Consider the following 13,233-nt stretch of genomic DNA (forward strand, 5'->3'; position numbering starts at 1 on the left):
CGCTTTTCTCACAGACTCTCTACTCTGTATCTCATTGTGGTTTCCAACTGTTCCCTCAGCTCTCTAAGCCCCAGGAGAGGAAATGCAGCACGCACACTCTGCGCTGGGAGCACGCATCGCAGGAAGGGGCCGGTGATTATTATTCTTATCACCCCACGGACTGCCTGGCACTGGCTGAAGAGCATGGCTCAGATGGTTCTCTCTGCTCCCAAACAGCTACGCAGCCTCTGCATGTGAAAGCCATTAAGCAATAGCACAGAAGCAACCCATGAGGCAAAACCCGTGAACGTTCCCGTACTGACAGCCCGCTGGTCCCCGTTGCCAGCAAGACACCAGGGTGCCGGGACTGGGCTGCAGGCAGGTGCTGACGAGGAGCCATGTGCTTCCCCTCGAAGTTAACGCTTGTGTGGCCAGCCCTCCTGACAGCTCCACAAAGAGCACGCAGACACTGGAGAGCCAAAGAGCCCCGCAGGGCCTCCCCCGTGCACAGTCCAGGCCCTCTGTGCCAGCACTGATGTCCTACTGTTGGAAATGTGGTATATGGGAGCATCGGCAGTGGAGACAGGAACTGAAACATCTGTTTTTTCCGAGCCACACTTGGAAAGGCTAAGCTGTATTCCACCCCTAAAGCACAACCAGCCCAGCTGTGAGGCAAGCAGATGAAGAGAGAAGTACAAAAATAGCTACTTCTGTAGTGCTCTTTCAAGCAACACGAGGTTGCCCTACAAAAATAAATACACAAAAAGGAATGATCTTGGGGGTTTTTTCCAGCTATTAGAGGGACCCATGTGCTCCCATCACTGCAACACGGTAAAAGGACGCATCCCCTCGACTCACAGCTCTGTGTTCACAGCGTATTCCCACCACCCACCAGCTAACCACCTTGGGTCTGTTTGCAGCACAGCAAGAAATCACACGCGCGGTCCCTAATGGGACTAGGTACGGATGCTTTCACCAACCTGACCTAAAACAAAATCTGCATGTTTCAGGCCGGACTCACTCCACCCCCTTCCCGAGGCGTGGCTTTGAGAGAGAAACTAACAACTTTGGCCAACACAATCTGTCTGGGCTCTCGCTTTCCCAGGCTTAGCTGTTCCTCGGGTTCCTCCCTCAGGAGGACTCAACCCACACCCTAGATCCTCTTTTTAGAGAGCCACTCCCACCTCTCCCTGACAAAGAAGCATTTGCTGTAGCAGAACCTATTTAACCCGTTCCCAGCAGGACCCATGTCCCTTGACCGAGCAGGGAAAGGTGTTTACAGAATCCCATACAAGCCCCCCCACCAGGGAAAGGAAGAAGAGGCTTCACTGCCTGTCTCAACCAAAGTGGCAAGGAAAACTGCTCTTTTGCTTCTGGATCCGCAGTAGTCCTCCTCCCTGCTAGAGGAGACCAAAGCAGCACGGATCCTGCGGGAGCCAGGGCCGAGGTCCTGCCAGGAGATGTTGCAATGGAGTTGTGAAGAGGCCGTGGCTGTGGATCTGCAAGTACCATTAGCGATGTCTGTCCAAGGAGGTGGGCACAGGCTCTAGCCAGGGCTACAGACTCCACCGTGGAAGTCGCAGTTTCAAACCAGTGATTAGACCTCACAACTTCATCACTGACACGCAAAATAGTATTGCACAGAGCCAAATGTGTTTCTTGATACAAGGAGCTGTCTGTATAGGCGGGCAGAATACAAGTTGCCCAGCTGTCACTAGAAGAAAAAAGGGCATGGTATGGTCTCCAGGTACAATTTCAAATGAATAGGAACAGGCTGGCTGAGCCCTGGCTTGGATCCAGAATTCATGTCACTACAGATCGTCCCGCAGGCTCGTCAAAAGCAAGAGCTGCTGCAGACTGTGTCTGCTGTCAGGGTGAGTATAGCCTTCTCCTGATGATGCTCAAGAGCACACGCCAGCACGCCTGCAGCGGGCAGAGAGAGTCCCGTCGTCTCCCAACACTGCACTGCCGGAGGGCAGCCCGTAGACCCCAGACGGGAGGTAAAGCAGGGCCACGCGGTTAACACACACGCACAACGACTGAAAAATGCCGTAGGTGGGAGATTCATTACCACAAAGTGAACGTCGTCATTTCCTTCCATCGAGTACTGTTACCAAACCAGCGGATCACACTATCTTAACATGGGTTGCTAATTAAAAATGACGCTGGATTAAACAGAGTAACACAAGACCCTATGTCACATCTGAAACTTTGTTGCCAATCTCAGCTTATTGAATATTTTTATAGGCCTGATGCCAAGAAGCCGAAGAGATGTACTGGTTCCTAACCTGAGGGAAACTATTTTTACTGTTAGACTGGCAGAAACAGCTAACTGACAAATATTACGCTTTCTTTTGATCATCTCTGTTTAAATCCAGTGGTAGCACATCATCAAAATGTATGCAATTTTTTGAGGGAAAAGGAGGAGCTGGAAAGTGAGGACAGATACTGGTCATGGTTCCTATAATATACCACAAATGCTACAGATGGTCAACTTGCAGGTTGTTGATGCTCTCCTGATGATAGCTGTCCTTTAAAAAAATGGGAATGGCTGTAATCACATGGTTTTTGCTTTTTGTGCCCTTTGCAAAGCAAAAGCTATCGTTATATTTCAATTCGACATTTTTAGTTTTGGCAAACAGAGATGCCAACTTAGACTCAGTGTCTAAGTAAACAACAGTCCTTCGATATGAAAAACAAGCCAACTCTACTGCAGAGGCAGGTTAAGAAATAAGGTCCGAGGAGGTCTGATTTGACACCCTCATCCTCCTGTCGGGACAGGCAGTGACCTTCAGCAGAGCATGTTCGTGTAGGTGGCAGAAGCTGCAAGGGGAGCTCTGCAGCCTGGCAGTTGCTGCAGCTTTCCAGCATTTAAGCCTGATCTCAGCAAGGCCTGGAGAGAAGGGTGGGCTGACGTGGGGTGAGAGAAGAGTGGGCTGACGTGGGGCAGCAGCCATTCCTCCGAATAGTAGTCGCATCGTAAGTGCAGCCCACGAGCAGAGCTGCCAACTTTCCACTGTGGAAGAGACACAAATTTTCTCTTTGAGCCTGACAGCGACTGCCTAAAGCGTGCTGTTGGCTAGGGAGGGACTAATTCACAAGTGCCATGTCCCCCACACCCCCCCGTGCACTATCCTCATGGTAAGAGCAAGAACCTCTGTCTGTGCAGCTCCCAGCCCGCTCCACCCTGGCACTGGAAAGCACATCTTTGCTCCTGAGCTGTACTTCTTCACTCCCGCTTACTTTCTTATTCACTTATTACAACTCAGAGAAACGTTTGGGGACATGTGGGGTAAATAAGAGACAAGATACTAAATCAAGCTGAACTGCAACGATCAAAGGACAACAAAGCTTGAAGAAATGGAGAAACAATGACGCAGAAACGCATTATGGAAACCACAGCGTGGAAAACGCGGCATGACAAGAGATAAAACAAGGAATCCCATTAAATGGCAAGCAGAGAAGCATTAACAAACCATATGAGCCCATTTCACCCTACCTTCTGATTTGAGTGATTTTCTTTTTAAAACCCCTTTTTGTGAGAGCAGAATGAAAGCAGCTGGGTGAAACGCGAGAGAGACCTGGTGGGGGCTTGCCAGCAGGAGAAGTTGTTCACTCCAACAGGGAAAAAGCCACACACAAAAAGACACCACCAATAAACTTAAAAATTGCAGGAAATACAGGGAAAAAATCAATCCAAACAGTACCTGGTAAAAAAATACACCAGATGTCAAAGGAACCCCAAAAGGTGAGGTAAGCAGAGGCATGGTGTTCCTTTCTACTAACATCTGACAAGGGTCAGGAGCGGGCATTCAGACAGCAGATCTTCTCTCTGCCCAGTGGGACTGTGAGATGTTTAGCTACAGTTTCTTAATGTGTGGTTTTCGGTCACTACCAGGGTTTGTAGGTTTGGCTGCGCTGAATTGCAAATCGTAAAATCTTTTAATGCTGGGCTAACATCAAGGAAGTGAGAGACCTTGATGCTGCTTGGGATTATTTAATTGCAACTTTTGCCACGGAGCAGGAACGCCTCCAAATGCCACCTCTCTGGGGGATGCCTCTTCTAACCTAGCAGGACGTTTTTAAACACCAACAAAAAACCCTAAAGTTTTAATTTTAAAAAGGGTAAGTTTCTCAGCCATGGGAACAGCACTCAAATTTCTCTGAAGCTTTAGGAAAGAACACAATAAACAACCCAGACCTTCTGCTTATGCCATTGCTGTAACAGCATTATGGTGACACTTCACTAACACCAGAGACCATTATGCTCTGATAGAATAATGCAGAATTGCCTCCTTGTTTAGTGCTTAAACTATAGATAAAATTTGCTTATGTGATTGGTCCCTTCCACAGGCTGAATTAATCTCATTTGCAAAATATTTACCTAGCACCTCATTTGGACCTTTTTCTCCCTCCAAAACGTCTTACAAAAGAGAAACACAGCCTTGTTTTCGCTGGGGATACGGCTTCTTGTAAGAATGACATTCCAGGCTGTTTAAGTTTTTTCTAGGAACAGCAGTAAAACTATTTTGCCTTTGTGGACTGGACATTACTGTACAGACACTCCACTGCTTGTGGTTTTACCCGAACTGGATTTTAGTTTTAATGGGAATATTTTTTCCCACAGCTTTTGAAGACACCTTGAGCCTTGAAACGGCTTTTACTGCATCACATAACAATAGCAAAATCTACCGATCATTGCCAAGTCTTGAAATTTAAAATATCACAGACTGTAGGTTCCTGAATCATAAAATCTGTTTATTTTAAGAAGGTTTGCTTAGGTGAAGTCACCGGCTAGGCAGTGTAACCCCAGGGCTCACTGCCAAACCCACAAAAAAACCCCGCTGGGTTTTGGATGAAAGTTATGACCCCCAAATCTGCAAAGCTTCTGCTTCTGCAGGAGTGTGGTGATAGCAGAGCTCCTCTGATTTCAGCTTCTCCTTCTTACCCATCCACAAAGAGTATTCCACATTAATGAAGGAAAAATAAGGGAGTCTCAACTCTAGTCTTTTCAGCTGAGATTCTAATCTCCACTTGAAAACTACCAGGTTACTAAAGATGTGTCAGAAATAGTCAATATTTGCAAGGGAAAGTCAGAAAATCTTTATGAGGTTTATTCCAGTTGAGGAATGAAAGAAATGGTACCAGCTCATGAAACATCTAAGTCTCAAAAAATAAATGAGAACAAAATCTGGTAGCCCTGAAAGCAGAGCACTTGAAAAGAGATCAGATCAGAGCATTTCTCAGATGGAGGAACTCAGAAGTGCAAATGCTGCCACTTGAAGCATGTTGCTCTTGAAGTATAGTTTTTTATGTTGCGCACTGCAGATTATTTGGAAAAACAGACTTTGCTCTTGATTCCAGCCAGACTTTGCGTTACACTTCAAGAACCCGACTCTGGCAATGGGAGGGGGCCAATATTCCCATTCGGTCTGCCTGGAGACTGCTTCCAGCTAGGTATGTAGCGCCTGCAAGCAGCAGAGCTTATTTCCTTAGTGATTCTTTGGATGGGACATTTCTTCTGTACTCCTAGTAACAGTGCTGCCAAAGTTGGCATTTATTTCTTCAAAGTTGCTACATCTATAATGTCGGATACGAGGAATTCATTTCCTAGGCCTTACTTCTACAGCTAGAGGTACGGTATCACATTTGCTGTGTGTAACTGCTAGCACACACGCCTGCCGCAGAATCAGGGAGCTTTGGCATTGGTAATTTTCTGAACTCGGCCTTCTTAAAGGCTGTTTTCATTTCAGACTAACTAAAAAAAAAAGTTTTGTTGAGACATTAAAAAAAAAAACTTTCCTCTAATGAGAGAATAGGCAGCAATCATTAAAAGCATTATTTACTTTATCTGTCAGTGTTCAACAAAGGGAACATGAAATGAATAGACAAAACCGCTTGCATAACTTCACTGTGTCATGAGCCAGAGTCCCTCTCATCCTGACAAAATTGAATCTGTAAATCTTTCATGGTTATAATGATGACATAAGTACACATGCCTTCTTTCCCATCATCAGGAGGTCAAACAGGGCAGTAAACTTCTCCCCAAAGGTAATCCATGTGCCGCAGCAGACCAATTCAGCACATCTTATACCAGTCATCAGAATATTACCAGCACACACTTTTTCAGCTGAGTCGTGACTGTACAACACAAGATGATCTGCTGGCTGACAAAGATGACTCTACAGTCTGAATTCCAAAGACAATTGTCCCTCAGTGGAGGAAAGCTCTTCCTCTTACCACATATGCTCTCAACAGTACTGTAAACAAACATTTCTCCATCGAAATCAGAGGAAGATGTCAGTAACACTATCCTGCCGTTTCAGTCCATTTGCTTTAGTGGATTTCCCCTCCCCATATTCCGGACACTTTGTTTTGTTGACCTGCAAGAGCTTTATGTCCAACTTCAATTTGTCATTGCATAATAGGATCTAATCCAAAACGTTCTGGGAGCTTTTACAACTCAGCGCCTCTGAACAACAATAATATAAACAGTCTCAAACACTTACTACCAAAATTAATAATCCTAGAAACACACTGTAATAACCCCAGATCCTTAAAAAGCCAAATGAAGGACTTATCATCACAGTCTTCAGAAGGCTGCTCTACAAGTGACCAGTGAAGCGCTGGCACGTTCCACCTCTGTCACAACGGCACATTCAGCCTCCAGAGCTGCAGATCCCCATGTCTAACTGACAACAGATAACGCAATGTCAGAAAGCCCTTAATAAACATTAGTCTTTCCCAGTTAGGGACTTTCTGCAACAAGCAATGGCTAGTTTGTTTGGAAAAGTCTAAACGTATCTTGTAAGAAAAGAGTTGGAAAACACCTTGTCTGCAAGACTGAGAGACATTTTCCTGAAGTTAGCCTACATACATCTTGCCGACCTACCGTTTAACGTTTGCTGCGGTACTTGGCAACTTCTGCAACAACTCTTAATCTACATTGACGCTAAAAAGTGGAAACTCAGTTAAGAATATCCGAATAGAAAAGCAGACCCTTAACTTATTGAAGTACCAGTAGAAATTAGTTCATGTGAGATTCTTCTACTGTGCTGGGCCCCACGTCATCTCTCCTACATGAATCACTCCATGCTTTTGTCTCCTCAAGAACAGAAAAGTTGCTCCCTAAGGCAAACAAATTTAGGTTCAAAAAGAAATTAAAAAAAAAACCCAAAACCATTTTTCCCCTAAGTCTGTTTTTTTGCATCATACAGTAACTTTATTTAAGTGACTGTGCACCTGGACCATTCTAATGTCCCTCCAAGACACATGCCCTTCTGACCAATTATCCCGAAACAACAAAATCAGCATCTGGACACAAGCACAACTGTCATCCCAACCCAGCACTTTCACGGAGACATTTTTATTTGAACCCGTTACCTGAGTCTTTCGGGTTTGCTGTTAGGAGAAGAGTGTTTAAACCACAGCCAACTGCTGACTTCCCGACACCGGTCTCCATCTGCCATTTCCCCCAGAACCTCAGGAATTAACCGCCCGGCACAAAACCTCCGGACCCCCCCGGCGAGGCGCAGCAGCCCCCCGCCTCTCTTCGACCTACCCACGGGGAACGTTACCCCACAGTTTTGCCCCAGGTACCTGCCGGGCCGCCTCCCATCTCCCACGCCGGTGTTACCCCGCGTGCCCCGCGGGTTGCCAACTCTTGGCGAGACGCGAGCGGCGTTACGAGACGACCCGCTTTGGGCCGAAATCCTGAAAACGCTTCCCCAGCTGCGGAGCCGAGCGCATCCCCACGGCCGTGCCTTGTGGGGGGGCCATCGGCCCCGCCGCGCTAGCCCTACCCCAGCTGAAGCTGCCGAAAACTTGGAGCCGTTTTTCCCCTTTTTCTTCGCTTGGGCCACTTTCTGCCCGCGTCCGACCCGGCAGGCTGACGGCAAACTTTCTGCCGCGTCTCCATGTTTGTCCCCGCTGTCACGCGTCCCATCGCCGGCCCGGCCCAACGCAAAACAACGCGCCGGGAAATACCGGAGGACGAACGACAGCGCCGGGCGGCCGAGCCGCCACCGCCGCCCCCGGCCCCGCCGCCCGCCGCCCCGGGCCCGCCGCGCCCCGCCGTACTCACAGCGCCGTGGCGGCGGGAGGGATGCCGGTCCCCGGGCGCTCCATCCCGCGGGCAGAGCAGTTGACGAGGCAGGCGGGGCCGGCGCAGGTACAGTCGGCGGCGCAGGGCTGGCAGGCGGGGGCCGGGGGCTCCCGGGCCGCCGCCAGCCCCCCGCACAGCAGGGAGCAGAGCAGGCACCAGCCCGAGAGGGGCAGCCGCGCCGCGGGGACGCCATGTTTGCGCTGTGATCCAGTGTCTCCATTTCCAAAAGGCATCTCTCCCTACGGGCATGGCATGGCCCCGGCCCGCCGCTCCCCCGGCCGGCCGGCCGGGCCCGGCCGCGCCCCGCCCCGCTCCGCCGCGACGCTCCGCGCACCCTCCGCGCCGCCCGCCTCAGCGCCCGCCCGGCATGGCGGCCTCCCCCCGCAAGGGCTGGCGCTGCGCGCTGGCTCGGCGGCGGCAGCGCCCGGCCCGGCCCGGCCCGGCCCGGCCCGTTCCGTTGGGGCTCCCGCTCCACGCCGCGCTGACAAGCCCCCGGCCCGGCCCGGCCCGGCCCGGCCCGGCGCCGCTCGGCTCTGCGCTCCGCCCGGGCCGCGGCCGCCGCCTCCCCGCTCCGCCTCCCGCCCGGCGGAAACCCGGCGCCGCTCCAGCCCCGCCGCCCTCCCGGGCCGCCCCCGCAGCGCGGCCGGCCGCCCCCCCCCCCAGCCCCAACCCCAAGTCCAAGTCCAAGTCCAAGCCCAAGCCCGGCCGGCCCCCCGGGGGGGGGGGGCGGGGGGCAAGGGGGTCCCGGGAGCAGTCGGATCCCGGGGGGCAGGGGAGGCCAGGGAGGAAGCGAATCCTGGGGTTCAAGGGGGTCCCGGGAGCAAGTGGGTCCTGGGGGACAGAGGGGTCCCGGGGGGCAAGCAGGTCCCGGGAGCAAGCAGGTCCTGGGGGGCAGGGGGATCCCATGAGGCAGGGGGGTCCTGGGAACAAGCGGATCCCGGGAGGCAGAGGGGTCCCGGGGGGCAGGGGCGTCCCAGGAGCAAGCAGGTCCCGGGGGGAGGGGAGTCCAGGGAGGAAGCAAATCCTGGGGTTCAAGGGGGTCCCGGGAGCAAGTGGGTCCTGGGGGACAGAGGGGTCCCGGGAGCAAGCAGGTCCTGGGGGGCAGGGGGATCCCATGAGGCAGGGGGGTCCCGGGGAGAGTGGAGTCCAGGGAGGAAGCGAATCCTGGGGTTCAAGGGGGTCCCGGGAGCAAGCAGATCCCAGGAGGGCAAAGGGATCCCGGGGGCAGTCCCGGAGGGCAGTGGGGTCCCAGAAGCAAGCGGATCCCGGGGAGCAGGGGAGTCCAGGGAGGAAGCGAATCCTGGGGTTCAAGGGGGTCCCGGGAGCAAGCGGGTCCTGGCAGGCAGAGGGGTCCCGGGGGGGCAGAGGGGTCCCGGGGGAAAAGGGTGTCCCAGGAGCAAGCAGGTCCCGGGGGAAGGGGAGTCCAGGGAGGAAGCGGAACCTGGGGTTCAAGGGGGTCCTGGGAGCAAGCGGGTCCTGGGGGGCAGGGGGATCCCATGAGGCAGGGGGGTCCCAGGAGCAAGCGGATCCTGGGGGGCAGAGGCGTCCCGGGGGGCAGAGGGGTCCCGGGGGGCAGGGGCGTCCCAGGAGCAAGCAGGTCCCGGGGGGAGGGCAGTCCAGGGAAGAAGTGGATCCCAGGGTTCAAGGGGGTCCCGGGAGCAAGCAGATCCCAGGAGGGCAGAGGGATCCCGGGGGCAGTCCCGGGGGGCAGGGGGGTCCCAGAAGCAAGCGGATCCCAGGGGCAGGGTGATCCCATGAGGCAGGGGGGTCCCGGGATCAAGCGGATCCCGGGGGGCAGAGGGATCCCAGGGAGCAGGGGGGTCCTGGAAGCAAGCAGTTCCCAAGGGGTAGAGGGGTCCTGGGGGTCAGGGGCATTGCTGGGGGAGCAGGAGCATCCCGAGGAGCAGGGCCATCCCCAGGGGCATGGGGCATCCTGGGGAGCAGGGGGTTATCCCGGTGGGAGCATCTCGGAAACCTGACAGGGCTGGCAATGGAGCGTGGAGTTCTGCTGGATAGAGCTTTGGTTGTCTCAAAATTAGAGGGGGGAGCCTTCCCTCCTCTGCACACACGGGCGATGGGCAGAGGGGAGCACGAGCACGCACCTGCACCCTCCTTGAAGGCTTTTGGCACTGAGTTCCCGCGGCTGGTGCCCATTCCTGAGGCTGCTGCAAGCCTGCTGAATCCAGTAAGAGTTGCAGGGTACGGTGTGCGTTACACACCTACAGCACAGTAGGTAATTCGGATATCTTGGAGAGAGATGAAGAACAAGACAGGTACTTTTCAGTGTGTTTTTTTAATGCTAACCATAGCAAAGTCATCGGGTTTCAATGCCACTTGCACCCTGCGCTGGCCTAAGGCACTGGCCATGGTTCAGACTGGGCCAGACCTAGTGAGGTCAATCCTGTCATTGTATTATGGCTCCTCAGGGATCCAATGGCTCCTCAGGGATCTGAACTGGTTCTAGTTTAAAGCGACTGAAGAATATGACTAAAATAAAGTCTATACAACCAAAGGAAGCATGATTCTGTCCTTACAGAGAGCATGTCCAAAACCAAACCCAGCCCCGTTTGAAAGCAGTGGAGAAGAAGGTGTGATAGCTGATAATTTTACAGGGACCCTAATTTGTTGGTCTTTACTACGTGCTGTGTTACCGTGTGATGGTACGTACAGAACATGGCCCCAGCCATCAGCAGAGGGGAAGGTGATACAAGGAAGCTCAAATAAAACACGGAAGAAGTTGCTTTTGAACTTGTTCAGTGCCGGATCACTCACTCCGCAAACCAGAGCTGGTGGTTCCTGTCCAGCCGAGCAGGGATTTCTCACCATAAACACAATGAATGTGTATGTGTGGTAGCCTGTGTGAGAGGTGAAAGCCTGGCCCTAGACAGCAAGCTGCCGGAGGCTGTCTGACCCGCAGAAAGATGGAGGAGATTTGGAGGGAAGCAGCGGATCGGTGCAGTGCCCAATGCTTCCCTGGGAAGGGACGTTTGAGAGAGGCACGGACCCCAAGACAGAGCGGTAAATCCTGCACATCCTCCAGAGACAGGTCCTGTTTTGCTCAGGGGGGGCTGATATCTGAAGTGCCAACCAAAGGCACTTTCTCCTTCTGAGATTTGCTGATCCGGACAAAACTGTCATGAAGGTTTTTGCTAAATGAAAACAAGAGCATCTTGCTCTTCCTTTATGCAATTCCATTAATTCTTGCAGCCATTCACACCCTTTAAAATACTCATATGTAACATTTAAGTTCAGTGCAGCACATCACTCCAGCTCAAGCCTTGGCATCAAGCCTGCAAGTGTCCTCAGGAGTCCCCAGGGACTGCCCACCTGCAAAACTGAAGCCACAGTCTGTTCAATGATGGCTGTTGCAGCAATTACCGTCTTTATGAAAACCTCTGGAAGTGCTGTCTGGCAAGCACCTCTGTGAGTAGTGCTGCCCCTCCGCCGAACAGGTGAGTCACCCCCCAGCAGAGGGGTTGCACCCCTCGAACAGTCAGCCGCCCCAATACCAGGGTGAGGGGCATTTTGTACTTGTCCGAAGCAGCTTGCACAGCCGAGCGGGGCTGCCTTCTCTCCAGAGCTCCCGCCGCCCCTCGGGGCTGCACCCCTCGCCTCCGCCGGCTTTTGCCGCTCCCCAGTGTGTTCCCCACTCCACGGTGCTCCGACGGCGAGCGTGCTGGGGGGCTGCCGTCCTGACACTCTACAGCAGGCATTGTGTCAGTGGGGGCCTGTCAACTGGCGGGCTCAGGAAATCTGCCTGGCAGCTTTCAAGGGAGGAACCACAACAAAAAGGGGTGGGAGAGAGACATGCTAGCTGTCCGCAAGCATCCGAAGAGTGCAAGCAGCAGGGAGCCAGAACAATTGTTCGGGGTGGTACCAGACAAACGACAACGAAGGGAGCCTCCGAGCTTACTACCCCCGCTGTTCCTCTTCTGAGAATAGACCTGGGGGAGAGGAGGGCCGCAGGGGCATGTTTGCCTCTCTCGGTGGCTGGCCTTGCCTAAAACTTGTCTGTCGGTGCAAAACACCCTCGCTGGAGTCGTCCCGCGTGCGGATGCCTGCGTGCGCACACTCGCTTTGGGGCCAGGTCATGGGTTTTCACCGTGCGCCGTGTGATGGCTGCGGTGGTCCTGTGAGCCCCAGCTCCTGCAAGCAGGCGAAACGTGGGCATCTTTCCTTTGCCTAAGAGAAAATAGCTGATCGTTGCTGAGCTGCCTCCACCTCGGGCACGTGGTAACCTTCGAAAGCTCAGGAAAGAGGAGGATGATTAGCCAAGGGTGACAGTCAGTTTGGTTTTGAATCACATAGGATTTTTTAAGCCACTTATGATTTCGGGCATGTAGGATTCCCTAGGGAACAAGAGACTGACCTGCTAGCGCTGGGTGTACATCCACTGCGGGTTACGAAGCCTGCGTTACACCTCCAGAGCTGCTCACCGCCTCCCTGCTCTACCCGGTGTGCTTGATCCAGGACGGTCCTGATCCAACAAAGTCCCTAAGCACCTGCATGGTTTTAGGTATGTGTATTGTCCCGCTGAAACCACAGGGGTGATATTAGCTGGGGCTCTGGCTTCCCTTATCCAAATGCTGTACAAACCTTAAATAAGAAGCCTGACAGCATCCAATTTCACTCCTTGGCATGGTGCTTAATGTATGTGAGAATTTACTTTCCGAAAACATTTTGTGCCTTTTGGACTTGAAATCTGCTTGAAAGACACATCATCCTTTGCATGATGTATTGTGCCCAAAATAGCTCAGCGGTTACTACTTCCTCATGTGACTACAATGTATTTATTTCCGCTCCCTCAGTTGTAAATTGCTTTTTGTTTTTTCTTTCCCTTTCTTCTGTACTGATGCCCATATTTTTTCAGATAACAGCAAAAAGAAAATATCCTGTGTATGGATTGTAATCAACAGATTAGATCACTAGTGTAATCCAGCAGATGTAAAGAAGTTAAGGGCTCTCCCCCAGTAGCTCAGGCTGCCAAGCTGTAACGAGGGCAACAAACAAGGAAATAATTGAGTGAGTGGGAAAGGAGACAGTAAATCTCGATACAGCTGCAAGAGAATAATTTGTTCACATCGAAGCACAATTTTTGGTCTTGGAGGAAGGTCCTGTCACTGAGTCAGAATGGGGTCTAAAAATGCAAA

The 13,233-nt window shown here is 52.5% G+C and overlaps 1 protein-coding gene across 2 annotated transcripts in view; it reads right to left on the bottom strand.

The window, feature by feature from the left end:
- The window catches only part of PKD1 (polycystin 1, transient receptor potential channel interacting), a 99,507-nt gene extending 90,983 nt beyond the window's left edge, over positions 1-8,524 (bottom strand). For both annotated transcript variants that reach the window (XM_069810509.1, XM_069810508.1), the window contains exon 1: positions 8,063-8,524. In XM_069810509.1, coding sequence (XP_069666610.1) covers positions 8,063-8,316 — 254 coding nt within the window. In that variant the 5' untranslated portion in view covers positions 8,317-8,524. The remainder of the gene's footprint in view (positions 1-8,062) is intronic.
- Between the last annotated feature and the right edge of the window lie 4,709 nt (positions 8,525-13,233).

This window comes from Haliaeetus albicilla, chromosome 22 (assembly GCF_947461875.1).
Source record: "Haliaeetus albicilla chromosome 22, bHalAlb1.1, whole genome shotgun sequence".
Taxonomy (NCBI): domain Eukaryota; kingdom Metazoa; phylum Chordata; class Aves; order Accipitriformes; family Accipitridae; genus Haliaeetus; species Haliaeetus albicilla.